The sequence below is a fragment of the Leguminivora glycinivorella genome, chromosome 17, assembly GCF_023078275.1.
Source record: "Leguminivora glycinivorella isolate SPB_JAAS2020 chromosome 17, LegGlyc_1.1, whole genome shotgun sequence".
Classification (NCBI taxonomy): Eukaryota; Metazoa; Arthropoda; class Insecta; order Lepidoptera; family Tortricidae; genus Leguminivora; species Leguminivora glycinivorella.
In genome coordinates this window covers 21,904,091-21,924,144 of record NC_062987.1, presented here as the reverse complement: position 1 = coordinate 21,924,144, position 20,054 = coordinate 21,904,091, and the positions used below count along the sequence as shown (strand labels likewise).

Here is a 20,054-nt window from a genome sequence, read left to right as displayed (position 1 = left end):
AACCAGGGTGGTTTTTGAACGGTTTCGTAACACGCACTGACAGTGGAATTCCTTGCCGGCGGTTATATTTCTGAGCTCATATAACCCGTCAACCTTCAAATCAAGAGTCACAAGAGTGAACAGGCATCTTCTATGCGAGCTCATTTCATCGTAGGCCATTTCTTTGCCTTTGGCTAGTCAGTGGCCAAGAATGGCCATTTATAAAAAAAAAATATGCCGTACTGTTAAATTATCCGTCACTATGGCAACGAGGATAAAGAGAACCGCTTAAGCGCTCTAGCTCCTCCGTGATACAAAGCAGATTTCATGCAGCCGTTTATTCTAAAACTACTTGCCGTTGGAAGTATTTTTATTTAAACTCAGTATTCAAATTCTCTGCTTTGCCCAAAGGTTGCCTGCTAGAGAATGCCTCATGGCATTAAGTTCGCCTTTTGTACATTTTGTTGTTATTTTGTGCAATAAAGTTTAAATAAATAAATAAATAAACTTCGTTCAAAATTCTATTTTCAATTTTCAATTCCCTTCTTATTCAGCTCTACGATATACATGCTCCAGTCCGTCCTATCAAGGTGAAACATCTACCTGCTCCTTGGCTTACGGAGGAAATTAAGGCTTTGCTTCATAAGAAGAATATCGCCAAGTCTCGGTACAAGAGAAACCCTTCCGACATAAACAAATCTCGTTACCATAATTTACGCAATCGTTGTAATACTGTTTGTCGAGATGCGCAAAGAAGGCATATCCATCAGTCCGTCGAACATGGGGACCCTGCGAAGGTGTGGAAATTCCTCAAGACGCAAGCGTCTCTCAAGAGTGCTCTTGCGGCTTACCAACTCCAAGGAGTTGGTAAGCCGCAAGAGCACTCCTATCCCAAAGATATCGACTATAATCTCTTAAACCAGCATTTTTCGACTTCCGCCGTCTTTGATGGACCAATTAAGGAGGAGACCCTTCAGAATCTTGTCTCGTTACCAACCCTAGGCTTAGCTCCTTTTTCCTTCACGCGTTTTGCTGAGAGTGATGTTAAGAAGAGTATTGTCTCCATAACTTCTAACGCCGTCGGTGTTGATTGCATTGGCCGTACTATGATCCTTCCCCTTCTCGACTTACTTGTTCCTATTATTTCCACTATACTCAATAATTCCATTTCCTCATGTTCCTTTCCTTCGCTCTGGAAGGATGCTTATGTGGTTCCGATTCCTAAAAAGCCAAATTCTTCTTCTTTTTCTGATTTTCGTCCCATCTCCATTCTTCCTTTCCTCTCCAAAGTACTTGAGCGTCTTATTCACCTGCAACTATCCTCGTACTTGAACAAACACAATCTCCTAAACTCCTTCCAGTCTGGTTTCCGTCCCGGCCATAGTACGGCTACTGCACTCGTAAAAATCACCGATGACATTCGAGCGGGAATGAATGAACAGAAGTTAACAGTATTGACGTTACTCGATTTTAGTAATGCATTCAATACTGTTGACTTCGACATTCTAGTAGGTATACTGCAGACGCTTAACATATCTCCTGAGGCACTCGACTGGTTTCGAAGCTACTTGAATGGTCGTCGGCAATGTATCAAAGTAAATGATTTTCACTCATCCTGGTGCGACACGCTGGCTGGCGTACCGCAGGGCGGCGTGTTGTCCCCTTTACTTTTCTCTATATTTATAAACTCCATTACCAATAACCTTTCTTCTCATTATCATCTGTATGCCGACGACCTTCAAATTTACTCACAAGGTAAAGCTGAGGATCTTCCATCAGTCATTAGCTGCATAAACAACGACTTGGCGATAATCTTAAACTGGAGTCTAAGTTTTGGCCTTAAAGTGAACCCATCAAAAACCCAAAGTATCGTCTTTGGAAGTCCCAAACTATTATCGAGAATCGACCTTATAATGCTCTGCCTCCAATCTACTTTGATGGCGTTATAATAACCTACTCCCCGTTGGTGAAAAATCTGGGACTTCTAATGGACAGTACTCTATCTTGGGCACCTCAAGTTGGCGAAGTAAGCAGAAGGATGATTGTTTCAGCATGTTCCCTCAGGAGACTGCGAAATTTTCTACCTATTCCGACCAAAATTGCGCTTGCCCAAACTCTCCTTCTCCCAATCTTAGACTATGCTGATATTTTCATATCTTGACCTAACGGAGGACCAACTAAATAAACTTGAGCGCATCCAAAATATTTGCATTCGGTTCATATTTGTGTTACGCAAGTATGACCATGTTTCTCACTTTCGCTCACAGCTCAAGTGGCTCCCTATTCGATATAGTCGTAACCTTCATATCTTGTCCCTCTTGTATTGCATTTTATTTCTTCCTACAACTCCCCAGTATCTCAAGGCGCGATTTAGTTACCTTAATTCTGTAAGGTTGTCCCGCAGTCTACTTTTGTCTGTCCCATCTTCTTCTTCAAAATTTTACAACTCCTCTTTTACTTTCAAAGCTGTTCGACTCTGGAATTCTCTACCTCCGGGCATTAGACGGGCTCAATCTATTTCTGTTTTTAAAAAAATGCTTAAAGAACATTATTTATCTCTCCCTTAGTGATCGTATTGCTATTTTTACTCTGTGGTTGGTATGATTGCTGTATATTGTTGGTTTGTTACTATATATCTGTCTTGCTGTATATTACTATTTAAGTATGTTTATGTAAGTCTATTTATATTCTCTTATATGTGTATGTTTATTCAATTTGTGTGTTGGAAATTAGAATAAGTATGATTTTTCATTTCGAAGCACCTACTCTTTCTGATTATGTTTTTTATTTCCGCTACCCAAAGGTTGTCTGGTAGAGATCGCTCTTTAGCGATAAGACCGCCTGTTGTCTGCCTCTATTTATAATCATTTGTTTTGTCTCCGCTGTATCTTTTTTCTGTATCTCTTGCTGAGGTGTGCCAATAAAGAGTATTCTATCTATCTATCTATCTATCTATATTCTCCACTCCTATCCAAAAACCTTTCTTTTTTTTAATACCACGTCCGTGGCATAATACGGTCGGCTAGATGGAAATGAGTCACCTATGGATGCCTGCAACTCAAGGGAGGTCACATGCGCGTTGCCGACCCATTAGAAACTTGGACCTACACTCCTTTTTAGGGTTCCGTAGTCAACTATTAGGGTTCCGTAGTCAACTAGGAACCCTTATAGTTTCGCCATGTCTGTCTGTCCGTCCGTCCGTCCGCGGATAATCTCAGTAACCGTTAGCACTAGAAAGCTGAAATTGGGTACCAATATGTATATCAATCACGCCAACAAAGTGCAAAAATAAAAAATGGAAAAAATGTTTCATTAGGGTACCCCCCCTACATGTAAAGTGGTGGCTGATATTTTTTTCATTCTAACCCCAACGTGTGATATATTGTTAGATTGGTATTTAAAAATAAATAAGGGTTTCCTAAGATCGTTTTTTGATAATGTTAATATTTTCGGAAATAATCGCTCCTAAAGAAAAAAAAGTGCGTCCCCCCCCCCTCTAACTTTTGAACCATATGTTTAAAAAATATAAAAAAATCACAAATGTAGAACTTTATAAAGACTTTCTAGGAAAATTGTTTTGAACTTGATAGGTTCAGTAGTTTTTGAGAAAAATACGGAAAACTACGGAACCCTAACACTGAGCGTGGCCCGACACGCTCTTGGCCGGTTTTTTTGAAGAACTCCATACCATCGGAGCTCATTCCCCGACGCGGAGCCTTTGCAGAAGGAAACTCCTATAAAATTGTATAAAAAATGTAGTAGTGGCAGATTTTTTCCTTCATGTATTTTTGCCTTCTATTCGGCGATATTATAAGTAAAAGTTGAAATTCCTTACTTTGGCTACCCAACAATCAATCTAGATAAAAATGTTGATACAAAGCAATATTTTCGAAATATTTCCAAGCCAATGAGCTTAATTGACTATCCTGAGATAAAGGAAATCAATTTTGGCATGACATACGAACAATAAATGAAGACATCGGACATAGTGTTGCGAACATTTCAGTATCTTACCTAGGTGATTATTGTACAGCATGATTTCTGCTGTGATGAATATTAGGTTTAGGACTTTTTATCGCACACCGTGGACAATTTTATCATAATTAGGCTTAGGACTTTTTATGGCATACCGTGGTTCTAAAATCCGTGGAGTCGACATATGAAAAATTTTCGAAGTCAAAGTCAAAGTCCAACAGTATGATGTCATTTATTAAATATACCTAAGTATTTATACATACTGTCACAACGTTACCTAGTTAATTTTAATCGAACGTAGTTAATATTAACTAATAATGTTATTTATAAGTAAATTTTATCATAATCCTATATAATAATACCAAAAAATTACTATTAAGATAAAATCAACTACGTTCGATTAAAATGAACTCAGTGACGATGTGACAGAGTGTATAATTATTTATATTTAATGTGACATCATATTGTTGGACTTTGACTTTGACTTTGAAATTTTTTTCATATGGCGACTCCACGGATTTTAGAACTACGGTATGCCATAAAAAGTCCTAAGCCTAATCATAATCTTATTTAATAATACCCCTTTCTTCCCGTGGGTGTCGTAAAAATCGACTGTGGGATATTTATGGGTTAAATTGTGGCGTAGGCGAGAGGCTGGCAACCTGTCACTGCAATGTCACAATTTGGATTTCTTTCAACCCCTTTTTTGCCAAGAGTAGCACTGAAACAGTAGTTCATGTGCTCTGCCTACCCCTTTATGGAATACTACAGGAGTGATTATATGTATGTTTGTATGTACATAACAACATTATTAGTATGGGATTATGATATTTACTAATAATAACATTATTAGTTAAAATTAACTACGTTCGATTATAATGAAAGTTACGATGTGACAGTATGTATAAATATTTATATTTAATATGACATCATACTGTTGAACTTTGACTTTGACTTCGAAAATTTTTCATATGGCGACTCCACGGATTTTAGAACCACGGTATGCGATAGAGTCGTCCGTTACCGCTAGCGCAAGGCAGTCATGCTATTACTACCTCCGCGGATATAAATTCTTAAACGTGCTAAAAAGTTGTACCTTACGTGTGTGAGATATATTGATTTCAAGACAGTGAGAAGAGCATCATAGTGAAAAAAACCGCTTCAAAAACAATACAGTATTAGGAAAGTTATGACGAAAAACATTTTAAAAAATAACTCCAACCCAACTCCAACTCCAACACCTCTGGTGTTTCGGGTGTCCATGGGCGGCGGTGATCGCTTACCATCAGGCGACCTGTCTGCTCGTTTGCCTCCTATCCCATAAAAAAAAAAAAAAAAAAAAAACTCACAACGGCCTTTATAACCATGCGAGTCAAGTAGCGAGCAGCGGCGGCGAGGTGAGTCATCCGCGGCCGACCGGCCGGCCGCTTACTGATAAACGCAGCGCTGTAGCGCTGCAGCGCTTTAGAACGCGCGCGACCTCAAAGCTCTCAGCGATTTTACGGGAGAGGACGTTTTAAGCGCAACGATGAATTGCTTAGCGTGTAATTCTGGAATAGACCGAATGGATCGGCTTTCTTGCACTAAATGTTCAGGATGCTACCACTATCAGTGTCTGAATATAACATCAGCATTTTTTAGAGAGCAAGAACGCAAGTTGAAAGCTGGCTGGACATGCCCTGCGTGTGAGTTAATCACACGCCGCTGCCGAAATGATAACACACCAGCGTCACCAGCAGGCATGCACAACATAACTCAAAAAATAGAAGATGTGAGCATGAATAGTGATTCGGACATATCTAACCTACTAAGTAATACAGCCCTAACATGCACTCCGCCTTGTCATCAGATAGAAGAACCTCACCCTAATGATACAATTAACGACAACATCTCTTTTGATAGGTTCAGTCAACTAATTAAAAATGAGTTCGAAGCAATGAAAGAAACCTTGACGGAGTCTATTACAAACAATATAAAACAGGCTTTATTTGGTGAATTTAGCACGCAAATAAACAGGCTCAAAGAAGATATTTCAATTAGCTCGGCAACACTGACCAGAACTCAAGAGAATCTTCAGCAAGATATTAATTTAGCTAGCGAAAAAATTCAGTTATTAGAATCAGAGAATAAAAAACTACACTCCAAACTAGCTGCAATAGCCGATCAGCTCGGAAACAAATCGCAAGAATTACCAGTAGTAACGGAACACGACAAAAAACTCGTACTTTATGGGTTAAATGAATACCCAAACGAAAACGACTACGTTATTATAGAGCGCATCACCAATTTTTTCTTAGAAATACTCGGAACGGATATCAATGGATTTATCGAGAATGTACGTAGAATTGGCAAACACGGATACCGTAGACCGATAGAAGTTGAGTTTATAAGTAAAAGGATGCGAAATTATATTCTGAACAATAAATATAATTTAAAAAATACAGGCATCGTAGTCGCAGAATTCATGAATGCTACAGCTTTAGAAAACCGACGTACACTCAGAGATACACTCAAGAGCGCAAGAAAGCAAGGACTACACCCAATAGTTAGAAACGGAAAGGTATTTGTAAACGGTACAGAGTACAGGCTGCCACTCTCTAGTCCACCCAAACAAGATCGACCGTCCAATGCGGTACTACACACCTCTAAACTGAGTACAAGTGCGACAACTCAAAGTTCTGCAGCAAAACCTAACCCTACCAATACCAATAAAAATGAGGAAATACATTTAAAAAAAGACTCCTCTACATTTCGTTCCTAACATACATTTTTTCTTCCAAAACATGCAAAGTTTATGGAACAAGACTCACATATTACAGGCATTTACAGAAGAAAAAGAAAAACAATTTCAAATATTGTGCATCTCGGAAACTTGGTTAAACAAAGAAAAAGAAGAACTTTTGGAAATAGCCGGCTACACCATCAGCTCATCATACTCTCGCTCCCAATATGTAGGTGGAGGCGTGCTAATAGCCTCAAAAAATGGACTTGAATGCCGTGATCGCCCTGATATAACATCAATGTCTTTAGAAAAAATCATAGAAATAAGTGCGGTTGAGCTCCCGCAAATAAACTTTTTAGTGTTAAATATAAGGTAACGGCGGCTATCAACGCGGATATCGAAATCGACGTCCATTACCGCCGCATTTGCAAATACGCATTTTATAGGCAAACCGACCAATTTCTTAAAAAAAGTTACTCACACAAAGGAAGCCTGTTTAGTTGACTAACGCACATATAGGCGATAGAGAGTGTGAATGAAAGAAGACGCTCGCTATTTGACAGTTTTTGCCACGGGGCCGCGAGAAGTGGTTGTGTCATACTGACGTGTGACGCTAAACCTAAGTGAACTCCAATCTCATTTAGTAGTTTACGTAATAATTATGGCAAACAGGTGAAAGTTATGCTTTTCAAATTATTGTTTATAGTTTTCTACATGACTTCTGAGTACTTTTTACGTATTGTTTAGCCTGGAAATGTGTTTAAAGTGGAAATTAAAAGACAGCGGTGAAAGGCGCCATTTCGTGAGTAGATTCTATTACTGTGGTATACCACGGTAATAGTTAAAGTAGTGATATTAGTTCTTTTTGCTTTATTTTAAGTATATGTGATCAGTTATATAATGTCTTACAGTTGTTTCAATCTTGATCTATTCACGCTATCAAAGAACTATTTACGCGGTATGAAAATTATTCAACAAAACCTTAATTTTTAGCAAAAACTTCATGACTGATTTCGTAGTTTCTATGAAAACCGTTAATTTGTCAATTTTTTAAACATTGACATAAAGTCTGATGCTTACTTACCAGTTATGTAAGCTTGGTTTAAATATAAGGTAGCAATATTTTATTTTGATTTGTAATGAAAATACATCTGTATGACTTTGTTTTTATGGGTCGGAATTAGATTTTATAATACTCCAATTTATGCCTATTACCGATGGTACGATCAGATAACCCTCGGTAATAGAATATATAAGAATCTATTACCGATCCATGCAATATTTGTTTGGGTCGGTAATGGGTTCCTATAGAAGTATCTATTACCGAGCGACATATTAGTCTTGTATCAAAATATGACATTTAGTGTACCGTAAGTACAGATTTCTTAGGTGAAACTGAGTCTTCTGTGGGTATTCATAAAGGAGGATAGTATAGGTATATGTATTTGTCATAATTTGTATATTCAACCGTCGGTATTAAGCTCCGAATTTTGAGATGGGTTTCTATTTACCGATGGCAGAAAAACACTGTCATTCATACCCTCGGTAATGAAATCTCAATTCGCGTTAATAGAACTGCAACCTGTTCATTACCACGGTAATAGAAAATTTAGGTATGTTGGCTTCAATAATCATTTTATGACATATAATAAACTAAAATGATCCTAAAACTCTTCAAAACTAATAGTTCAATAAATACTCTTCCATAAAAAAAATATTTGTGGTCGTTAATGAGCTTTGATACCCTTAATTTTTTGGTATCTTTTGAAATCTGCTTAAGTACCACGTTAATAGGCGCCATTACCTTATATTTGCCAAATAGTAAGAGAGAACCGGAAATATATTTTTCATGCCTCACAAATATTTTACAATTAATTAATCTTAAAGATAGCAATAAAAACATTATACTAGGAGGAGACTTTAATATAGACTTTCTCACAGACAATAGCGAAAAAAATAGACTGTCAAATTTAATGTTATCTTTCAACCTCCATCAAAGAGTAAGAGAGCCAACTCGTGTCACACAAACTTGTTCAAAATGCATTGATTTAATATTTACCAACTTTAACGTCAAAGATTCTACAATAGGAGTCCATGATTTCGGTTTTTCAGACCACAGAGCTATCTTGCTCACAATACCAATTACAACCCCAAATATGCAAAACTTAACTGTTTTTAAAAGACTTTATAATCAAAATAACATAGGGAAGTTCAGAAATGAAATTGAAGCGGTAAACTGGAATGAATTACTTTCATACACTCGCGATGTGAATCAAAATTATAATACATTTCAAACCACTTTAGAATCAGCTCTTAATAAATGTATTCCCAAAAAGAATGTCAAAATTAAACCAAAACTTAAAAAGACCCATTTAACTCCGGGGCTGAAAACTTCATGCCATAATAAAAGATTGTTAAAACTCCTTGTATCCCAAACTAAAAGTAAGGTACTGCGATCGTACTATAGGCAATATTGTAAAATATTAAAAAAAGCAATTAAAACGTCAAATAGGCTAAACAATAAACATAAACTAAATAAGTCAAGTAACAAATCTAGAACAATATGGCAAATAATTAACACTGAACTTAACAAAAACCGCGCGAAAAATAAAAATAATTTTCAGATCAAAAGTTCAGATAAAAGTATTATACAAGATCCTATACAAATAGCCGATACCTTTAATAATTATTTTACTGACATTGGAAATTCTCACTTACCAACCAGTAGTACGATGCCCTTAACCAATCCAATCAATAAATCGTTCTTCCTTAGTCCAGTAGAGCCCAAAGAAATAAACTCAATATTAAAAAATCTTAAAAATAAAACGTCATTTGGAGTAGATGAGATTCCCCAAACTTTGATTAAAACTTGTGCCGATATATTAACTTACCCCCTAACTTGGCTAATAAATCAATCCTTCCCCGAAGGAACTTTTCCAGAAGCACTCAAAATCTCTCTTGTAAAACCAATTTATAAGAAAGGTGATAAGCAAGATATAAATAATTATAGGCCTATAGCGTTACTTCCTAATGCGGCAAAAATATTTGAAACGGCAATGGTTAAGCGACTCTACTCATTCTACGAAAAATTCAAAATTCTACACGAAAACCAAGACGGATCGACCAAACCGTTCTACATCTTTAGCTATCTACAAATACGTGCAAGAAATCATAAATGCAATAAACGACAAAAAATACGCTGTCGGGCTTCTGCTCGATATGAGCAAAGCGTACGATAGAGTTCGCTATGATATTCTATTAGATAAATTATATAGCACTGGAATCAGAGGAATAGCACACAAGTGGTTTGCATCCTACCTCAGTAATCGCTCTCAGATTACTGAAATAGAACATACAAACTATGCGACAGGTCAAATAGAATATTTCAGATCAGATAGAGTAAATCTTAGAGGTTCAATTCCCCAAGGTAGCGTCCTCGGATGTATTTTATTTTTAATCTATATCAATGACCTACCAAACGCAATAGAACATCATAGCGCTCTTTTTGCAGATGACGTTTCGGTGCTTTTTTCATGTTCTAATGAACTAGAAGCTGAAAATAAGTTAAAATCATCAATGAAAAATATCGAGAAATGGCTAGACCTTCATAATCTTCAACTAAATTTAGAAAAAACTAAAATAATTCAATTTAAGCCCTATCAAAAACAACCACTATCCATTACGTTTAATTATAATGATAAAACTTTAGAATCAGTAAACACAGCTACAGTATTGGGCATCGACCTCGACACTAGCATGAACTGGAAACCTCACATTGAGAGATTAGCAAAAAAGCTTTCCTCCTTTAAATTTGCCCTAGAACACCTCAAACGAACGACCGACTTCCAAACAGCTCTTTCTGTCTACTATGCTTATGCCTACTCTAGAATGTCATACGGTATCGTACTGTGGGGAAATAGCTGCGAGACAGAAAAAATTTTCATTCTCCAAAAGAGGTGTATCCGAATACTCTCAAACATAGCTCAGATGGAGTCATGCAGGCACCACTTCTGGGAACTTCAAACGTTGACCCTCACTTCCATGTACATTTTGGAATCATGTAAATTTGTAAGAAATCAAATGAATTTATTTACTCCGACCACATCAAAAATGAAAAGAAATAATCGCGACTTAAACAAACTGAAATTGCCCCTCTCAACATTAAAAATAGTTACGTCAAGCCCCCCGTATATGGTTATAAAAATTTACAATCACCTACCAAATTCGATCAGAAGTATAGAAAAACTGCCACTCTTTAAAAAACGCTTAAAAGTATATTTAATTCAAAAATGTTACTATAATTTAAACGAGTATTTTGAAGACACAAACGAGGAGTGAAAATGTTGATGGCTCTCTCCCTTACATTAAAAATAATGTATGTGCATGTTAGTTTTAAGTATATTGCTGTGCCCTTGCAGGGTGTCACATGTATACCGCACTATCTATTGTACCACCTAATTATGTAATGTGATTAATGCAATAAAATAATTTGAATTTGAATTTGAATTTGAGTCCTAAGCCTAGTGATAAATATACTTATACCACAGTATAATAAAGAGTACTATCGTACAGTATGGCCACTCCCGCTCCCCTCTGAAAGTGCCGCCCACCCCCTCTCAGTTACCTCACAGTTACCGCCTGTCAAAAACGCGAACAGTCGACCTGTCATATGCAACGCCGTGTCTTGCGTGGGCGACGGTCGCGCGACCGTCGCGCGACCGTCGCCGTCGCGTCTCATACTTCCATATCGATAAGGTTTGATTTCGTATGCATCGCATCGCCGTCGCGCGACCATCGCGCGACCGTCGCCCACGCAAGACACGGCGTAACTCATACAAGCATAGTACGCGTTCACCTACACGAGCTTAGACTGTGTGCTAGGAACGCGCCTCTTTCATATATTTGATCGCCGGTGTCCGAGGTGTGCTTATACCAAATAGTTTATATGACTGATCGAATGCCTTTCTTTGACATAATGATTGAAAGATAGACTAGTTAAGTAGACGTAGTTCTAGACACCGATCAAAGCGCAGTCTAGACCTGTCGCGCCGATACGGAAGAGGGATAGGAAGCTAATAAGATTAACATTATCGTAAGCCTTGTGAATTTGGCTATGTATGCGTACACTGAGAGAAATTTGCATTGTGAATTTAACAAGTTCGACTTGTTGCGGTTTATCCGTTTGAATCAGCCAAACGTATGTTTAAAACAATATGTGTCCGGTTGTTTTTATAAAATCGACTTGTTGATTCAAATATATTTCCGATTCAAATGACAAGTAGCTTGTTGTTTGAACCAAAGAGCACGTAGGCGCTATTTTAACCAAAAAACTTGTTGAACGAACATGAAAACTGGTTGTATTTTCTCTCAGTGTAAGCCCAGTGTGCGTAGCCGAATGCACAAACGCTCACGAAACGCTCACGAATTCACGATAATATTTCTTTCTATCTCTATCGCTCTTGCGTATTGGCGTTTCGCAGAAATGCCACTCGGCTACGGGGCCTGTTTCGAGCGGCAGTGATCGCTTGCCATCAAGCGACCAGTTGCCCATTTCTCAAAACTGAAAGTTACAAGATGCAAGCGGAAGTCTCTTTCCAACTTGTCATATTAGACATTGACTACCACTTGTAAATTGTAACTTGTAGTTTCGAGAAATGGCCCTCTGTTTGCTTGCTTGCCTCCGATCTCATAAAAAAGCATCCTGTATTATATATTTTGACTCAAACTTCTTACCATCACTACGCTGAAAGCAATCAGATCATTTTATAAGCTTTAGCAGCTACTCCGCTCCGTTGAAATCTTATTTTATGGACAGACTGAAAATAATATAATATTTAATCGGAAACAGCTTATCTAGATTTGTCCACTTTAATACAATAAACTTTATTGTTTTTATATATCTACTTTTTGCAAAATTATCTACTAACATTATTGGTCTACGCGTATCGCCGTAATACTTATGTTTTATTTAATGGAGGTAATAAATAACGCACAAGACATTCTTCCAAACTTTATATTATGAAATTCCAAAGCTTCAAATAAAAACAAATATTTACCGTAAAATCTCTCCGATACAATAAAACGGTATACAATAAATTTTATGGTACCGCTTGGACCAGCACCATACCTTTTCCAGTCTGGCTATAAACCCTACTATTCTTCAATCAGGAATAACCTAATTTTATTTCGGCAAAATATTTTACGATACATTCCATTCGTTCGACATAGTACAGGGAATAAAACAGTAGTCTTTTCCAGGGTTTGAAATAAAAAAACATATGTGAAGTTTTGCGTGTACATCCAATTTTGTTTCAAAATTTCGTCTGTCTTTCTTCATTTCTTACCACCCTTTTTTTCAAAAGCTTAGAAAATAACTTCGGTAGAAGTTAATCCAACAGTGAAAGTGTTGTTAAAAAAATCGTTTAAGTATCGCATAGTGTCTTATTTCATTATTTTCCTGTGGTATGACTTGTTTGTCATCATGTAAGTATTTTGAATATTAGGTGTTAATCATTAATAAAGTTGTGTATTGTATGAAGATATCAGGTCAGGTCCCACAGAGCTATTATACCACAGAATATAATTATGTATATTAATCAGCATTTATTTAGTTAATACTTAAAAAAAAACAACAATAGTTTATGAAAATAACCTACTTACAAAATAAAACTTAAAGAAATAAACTAAAACTACCTAAAAATAAAACTTAAAATAATAAACTAAAACTACCTAAAAATAAAACCTAAAATAATAAACCTTGCCCACGTGGCAAGGTACCCATCACGCAGGCAGCATTCCCGCGCTGTATTGCGATTGCAATCTTTTGCGCGAGAAAACTGCCCGCGCGAGGGTCCCCCGTTGACTCCCTCAACCGCCTGCCCAGTTCTCTGCAGAGCCCGCGCGCACCGCCACCCCACGGACCGAGTGTCTCGACACCAAAAGCTACAAATTCGTAATTGGTGCCGAGACAGCTATATTTATTTCTTTTAAAACGCTCTCGGGCGTCAGCCGCCGCCCCGGCATTTTTAGTGGTGGCTGAAATGTAGGACGCTGCCAGCGTATCGGTGCAGGTAGCGTCCTGTATATTAATAGTACAAGTACAGAAGGCCCACTGCTTTGATGTTCACGAAATGCCGCCTTTTAAATGCCTACAAAATTTTTACAAAGAAACCAGCCGCACGTACGCAGCGTCGGACGATAGGGTTGCCTATGGATTAGAACGAATTAATGACTCAGATAAAATTTTATACTATTATATTTAAGTCTTGGGTACTTTATAGGTATATATACAGTATTTTGGTTTAAGTTCCAACATCACAAGCCTTATTGAACTTTTCCGTGGGACTTAATCAATAGTAGATCTGTGTAAGAATGTCCTATGGTACATATTTTATTCATGATGTCTACATATTTAACTTAGCATTGTTAGCCATTCCACACGCGAACATCGCATATGAACCTTAAAAAAAACTCGCGACGTAAAATAACAATAGAAAGTGCGAACGTGCGTTCCGTGAGAAGGCGCGCCACCCCTGATTAGGCCGCGAACTCGCGGCCGCCGGCATGTACTTGTAGCACGTTGCTTTTTTGCTTTTTTTTAAAGATGGACTACTGTTGTTTGATCTACTCTGCCTCAAGGGTTAGGCAGTGTTACATAAAATCAGTATTTTTTTATTATTCAATTTATTATGTCACATTTACTGCGGCCGTTATGTGCGCTCATAAATTATTATGTTTTATCTGACAACAAAGAGTTTCATCTGAATCCAATACCGCTGTCAAGGTACTATATCATAGGGTAGAATAAAAATAGTGTTGCTGGGGAGTAAAACTTATTCTAGTAAATATTTAAGAACTAAAGTGAAAATTTATTTTATATGTGTATACAATTTTTATTATAAGTTATTTTTCTATGGATTCTTATATATGGTACAATACAATACAATACAATACTCTTTATTGCACACCTTGATAAAATACAACAATACAAAACAAGGAAGAAACACGAACAAAGGTAAACAACAGGCGGTCTTATCGCTAAAGAGCGATTTCTTCCAGACAACCTTAAGCTAGCGGAAATTAACTTGGTATTATTAAATTGGTATTATTAGCGGAATGGTATGATTATCTGTTTGAAAAGTCGGCTCACTTTAACAAGTATTAATAATTGTGTTAATGTTAGATATTTCTAAAATGCTGAGTTTATTTTGCATTATGGAATAAATATCTTAAATAACGAAACAAGAAAGCTTCAAGAAAGAAGAAAAATATGGTTTTTGGCATAATAAAAAAAGCATTAAGTACCAAGTTAAACGATAGGTAGGTACCAAAATACCTACATTTAATGTGTTTGAATTATCTAATGCGTCATACACTTAATCAAACATTTTTGCACAAAAAATTATTCTAGTGCATTTTTTTTCTGGTACACAATAACTAGTAGGCACATATTTTTATCAAACAGTTAAAATGGGAAAGGGTTGATTTTCTTCTTAAACCTAAAATCTCGGCAGTCTGTCTCTGTGTGCATGTGAATAGCTTCTCTGGTGTACGGTCCATCTAGAAAAGAAAACATAATAATATTTATTTCATGCATATTAAATTTATAGTAGCAGCAACCATAAAATGTTCTCAAAGTAAGGAAATTTCAATTTTTTTACACAGTACGGTGGAATCTTTCCGCTTATCATACCAAAAACTAAAGAGATGCTAAGTGGTGACTATTTCGTAAAAAATACATATATACATATAATCACGCCTGTATCCCATAAAGGGGTAGGCAGAGCACATGAACTACTAAGTTTCAGTGCCACTCTTGGCAAAAAGGGCTTGAAAGAAATCCAAATTGTGACATTGCCTATATGCCACAATTTAACCCATATCCCACAGTCGACTTCTACGACACCACGACACCTACGGGAAGAAAGGGAGTGGTGAAATTCTTAACCCGTGACCACACGGGTGCGTCTTTCGATCCGGAGGTACCTATGTCGTACCAATGAGTTTTTCGGAACTTATGTGTATGTCATTTGATATTTTCCAGTCGCTTTTCAGTAAAGTAAAACATCGTGAGCAAACCGGACTAATGCCAATAAGGCTTAGTTACCCTTCGGGTTGGAAGGTCAGATCTGATGGCAGTAGCTTCCATGAAAACGACTGTCTACGCCATGTCTTGGGATTAGTTGCCAAAGCGAACTCCACACTCCCATGAGCCGTGGCAAATGCCAGGATAACGCAAGCAGGATGATGTTCATGTCAGACAAAGTACCGGTAACGCGCGGTAGGTACCTATTTGGAACCACTCGTTGAGCGCTTTCCCAGCGTCACAGCGTGCAGAGGCGATGGCTTCACGAATCGCCAGTGGCACCACCACCGAGATGCACATTGGGGGCTCACCGATCGCTGAAGGAACAACATATATTAATCAGTAAAAAAAAAAGATATTTATTTACCAACACAGCACAAAATAGACATGTAAGGACTTATAAAAACTAAGCTGCAGAGGTACCTTAAGATAAAGAAAGATCATCTATTTTTATATGAGCTTATGAAACATCAAATACTTGTAAAGCTATGCCGGCTCTAACCTTACTCCTCAGCCTCGAGAAGATTTCAGTCCCCCTTAGTTGTAGGAAATTACAACTTGCTATATATAGACTCCCAGATTTTGTTCTAACATTTAATGGAAGCTACATAGTGCTTCCGTTAAATCAGGTTAAATGTTAGAACAGATGCCAAAATTTTCATCATTTGACTGGTGCATTACACCCATTCCATTCGACAACTATTATTCTATTCTGTTTCCTTATACAATGAAACGGCACGTCACATCCAAGTATTTCCAGAAGAACACTAAACTTTCTCCACACATGACCATGAAGTTATCTGAAGTAAGTCCTACAAAAATATACTTAGAGGGTCCATCTAGTTGATGTTTTACTTGTCTAATTCTTTTACCTAATTTAGGGCCGGTTGCATTAAACCGTCTGTGACCGTTAAAGCGTTCGTTAACTTTTAACGTTAACTAATGGGAAGTTCCATAGACGTCTGCTGCGTCACGATGATGTGTCTGTCAAATGTGGTTGATGCAACCCTACTTTGTCAATTATTTCTAAAAACCAAACTTACACTTAGCTCCAAGCGTCCTCTTTTCCGAATATGACTTATCCTTGAAATACACGCGGAAGTCCTGCGGGATATCCCGTGCCTGCGGCACGTGGTAGTTCCAGGGCCGGTCCGAGAGCACCTCGCCGGACTCCTGGTCATACACCATGTGCTCTGTCGTCCAGTAACCCAGTCCCATTATGAAGGCGCCTTCCACCTGCCAAAGGACCAACCATCAAGTGAAAACTCAAAGAACTATCTTAAGAAATGTTCCATAGGTATTTCATATCACGCTTACCTGACCCACGTCAATACTTGGACTGATGCTCATTCCTGCATCTTCCATAAGATCGACCCTCAGCAGCTCCCACTCTCCCGTCAGAATGTCCACCAAAACTTCAGCCACCGTCACTCCATGAACCTCATACTTCTGCGTATCAAACAGTGACACGAAAGCGTGCGCTTGAAGGTCAATACTGGCCTTGTATGCCAACTTAACCAACAAATCCCAGGTGGGGTTCAGTAGACCAATTTTAAGTGGAGCCAATCTTGCCAACAATATCTCGCAGCACCTTTGAACTCCAATTCCAACATTGATCGAAGTCAAACTTCCCCCAGACACCAGACTGTTTGGAGTCATATGGGTATGATTGGCCTTTATTTGAATCTTATCCATCGGAATACCAAGGAAATGTGAAGCAATTTGAACAGCTTTAGTGTTAAGCCCTTGTCCCATCTCGATTCCACCGTGGGTTATGGAGACAGAACCGTCGTCATTATAGACTGACATGGTGACATCAAAATATTGGCCATAGAATGGCACCCATTTAAGAAGTGACCATCTCAATCCCTTCTTCTTCCACCTGTTCTCTTTATTAAACTTGTCAACAGCAGCTCGCCTGTTCGCGTAGTCTGACTTGTGTTTTACTTTCTCCACCATCTCTACGAGCGCGACGTCGGTAAGGTTCAGGTTGACAAGACGCACTGCTAGCGGATCAAGAGACATTTCATATGCTACTCGTTCTAAGATGAACTCACAAGCAGCAATTGCTTCCAAAGTTCCTGAAATGTGATTCGTATAAAAATTTAATTAATTATCTAAATGTAAAAATATTCAGGTGTTTATCACAATCTTAATCGTAGCAAACAAAACGTAATCATCACGTTTATTATGAAACAGTGTAAGAGAGACAAAGACTTTCGACATCGATGCGCAAGCAATTGTCCTCCTACTAATAGGTTAAAAGCTCTGGCCTAGAGATAAGGGCGTGCCACTAATCCGGAGGTCGCGGGTTCGAACCGCGGCTCGTACCAATGATATGATACCGCGTACCAGTGGTTTTTGTGAGAAGGAAAACATTGTGAGGAAACAGGACTAAGCCCAATAAGGCCTAGTTACCCTGTGGGTTAGAAGGTTAGATGGCAGTCGCTTTCGTAAAACTACTGTCAACCAAATCTTGAGATTAGTTGTTTAAGCGGACCCCAGGCTCTCATGAGCAGTGGCGAATGCCGGGATAATGCAAAAAAGATGATGAAGAGGTTGAGACCTGGAGAGCGGTACCAGGTGTTGCAGGCCTTGTCGGTGGTGACGCTGAACACCTGGAAGATCCAGCGCAGTTTGTCGTAGCAGTTATTGTACACGTCCAGCACGGGGATGAACAGCGGCTCGTCCATCTGGTGCCCGTCGTCCATGACCAGGGTCTCTTTGCGCAGTGTCAAGTGTCGCCAGTCTTGTGTCACCAGAGTGTCTTGTGTCACCGGAGTGTCTAGTGTCACCGGAGTATCTAGTGTGTTGTCTCACCGGAGTGTAAAGTTTTAGATAAAAGATAAAAGATAAAAGACATTTATTCATGACGCTCACAAACACGTACGTACATGTACACACAAGAATAGGACAAAAAACAGAGAACAGAACATTAAGTAAGTGCGCATCACGAAATGGACCCAACTCAGCATAATGCTAGCTGGAAGCCAGCGCTGGTCTTCCGTAGGGCCCATTCGGTGATGCCACGACAGATAACAAACACACAACAAAGAAAAAGAAAATGAAGAAAAGAGACAGAAAAAATAAAACTATTTACATAAAAAAACCAAGAATACACATAAATACACAAGAATACACAAAAAAACCAAGAATACACATAAATCACAAAAAACGGGAAAAAAAGGAAAACATAACAGAACACAAATTTTAATAAAACATTATCAACTACATACATTACATTGAACGCGACCACATCAGCTGTCAGCCCAGCCTGCCGCATCTAGCGCCACCCAGCCCGGTGGCAACAAACGTAACTAACGTGTTATTGGTGCAATTCGCAGCGAAAAAGGCTACAAAGCACAAGCAAATATAATTTGTTTTACTGATGTGGTCGCGTCATGTAACAAACATCCTTAAGACTATTATTTCGGTGTATATGCGGTTGCGGTAATGTTACAGCCTCAAGTAAAATGGGCATTCCGCGACACAGAAAGCAGCGTGATCTAACCTAAAAAACATACATAAATTAACAAGCTGGAGTGATATGGCAATGCAAATGGGACAAAAACGACTGGTACGGATATATTATATGTTTAGATCATATGCAACTAGTGTCATGACTCAAAGTTTCCTGCGTTCTTTGATGTTGAAGCATGAAATCTTTTAGTTTACATCTAAAACTATATACATTTTGCAGGTTCCTTATAGGCGGGGGAATGTTATTCCAGATCTTCGTACTGGCGTATCTGAACGAACCACGGAATGCTGATGAGGTGTGCCGGGGCGTCACCAGCTGTACAGCACACTGCCGGCGTTCACGCGCCCTGATGATCGAGAGCTTGTCGTACAGATATTTTGGGGCATTGAACTTCAAGACACCAAAGAGAAGACAGGCTAAATGCAGTTTGCGTCGATGTTGCAATTTTAACATATTATGCTTGTTAAGGAAAGGCGTGACATGTGATCTTGGAGGAATACTGAAACAGAAACGAGCACAGGCATTTTGGACGCGCTGTATAAGTTTCTTAGTCTTGGCAAGTAGACGTGGACCATAGACACTATCAACATAATTTAGTTTGGAAAGTATGAGAGACTCGACCAGCTGTATACGCACACTCTCACTTACAAATGGCCTTATTTTATAAAGTACTTTCAGTTTGTAAAAACAACTCCGGACTACATTTACTGTGTGACACTCAAATCGAAGGCTGCTATCCATAATAAGCCCTAGATTACGAGCTTCTTGCACTTCCTCAATTGATTGCCCCATTAACAATACTTTGGATGTGG

At 38.3% G+C, this 20,054-nt stretch overlaps 1 protein-coding gene across 3 annotated transcripts in view; it reads right to left on the bottom strand.

Moving 5' to 3' along the window:
• Positions 1-14,497: 14,497 nt before the first annotated feature.
• Positions 14,498-20,054, bottom strand: part of LOC125235386 (indole-3-acetaldehyde oxidase-like) — a 29,991-nt gene continuing 24,434 nt past the window's right edge. For 2 of the 3 annotated variants that reach the window (XM_048141937.1, XM_048141939.1), the window contains 4 exons: positions 17,079-17,842; positions 16,805-16,997; positions 15,945-16,078; positions 14,498-15,235 (listed from right to left, as the gene is read on the bottom strand). In XM_048141937.1, coding sequence (XP_047997894.1) covers positions 15,113-15,235; positions 15,945-16,078; positions 16,805-16,997; positions 17,079-17,842 — 1,214 coding nt within the window. In that variant the 3' untranslated portion in view covers positions 14,498-15,112. The remainder of the gene's footprint in view (positions 15,236-15,944; positions 16,079-16,804; positions 16,998-17,078; positions 17,843-20,054) is intronic. The other variant, XM_048141938.1, reaches the window with a different exon arrangement.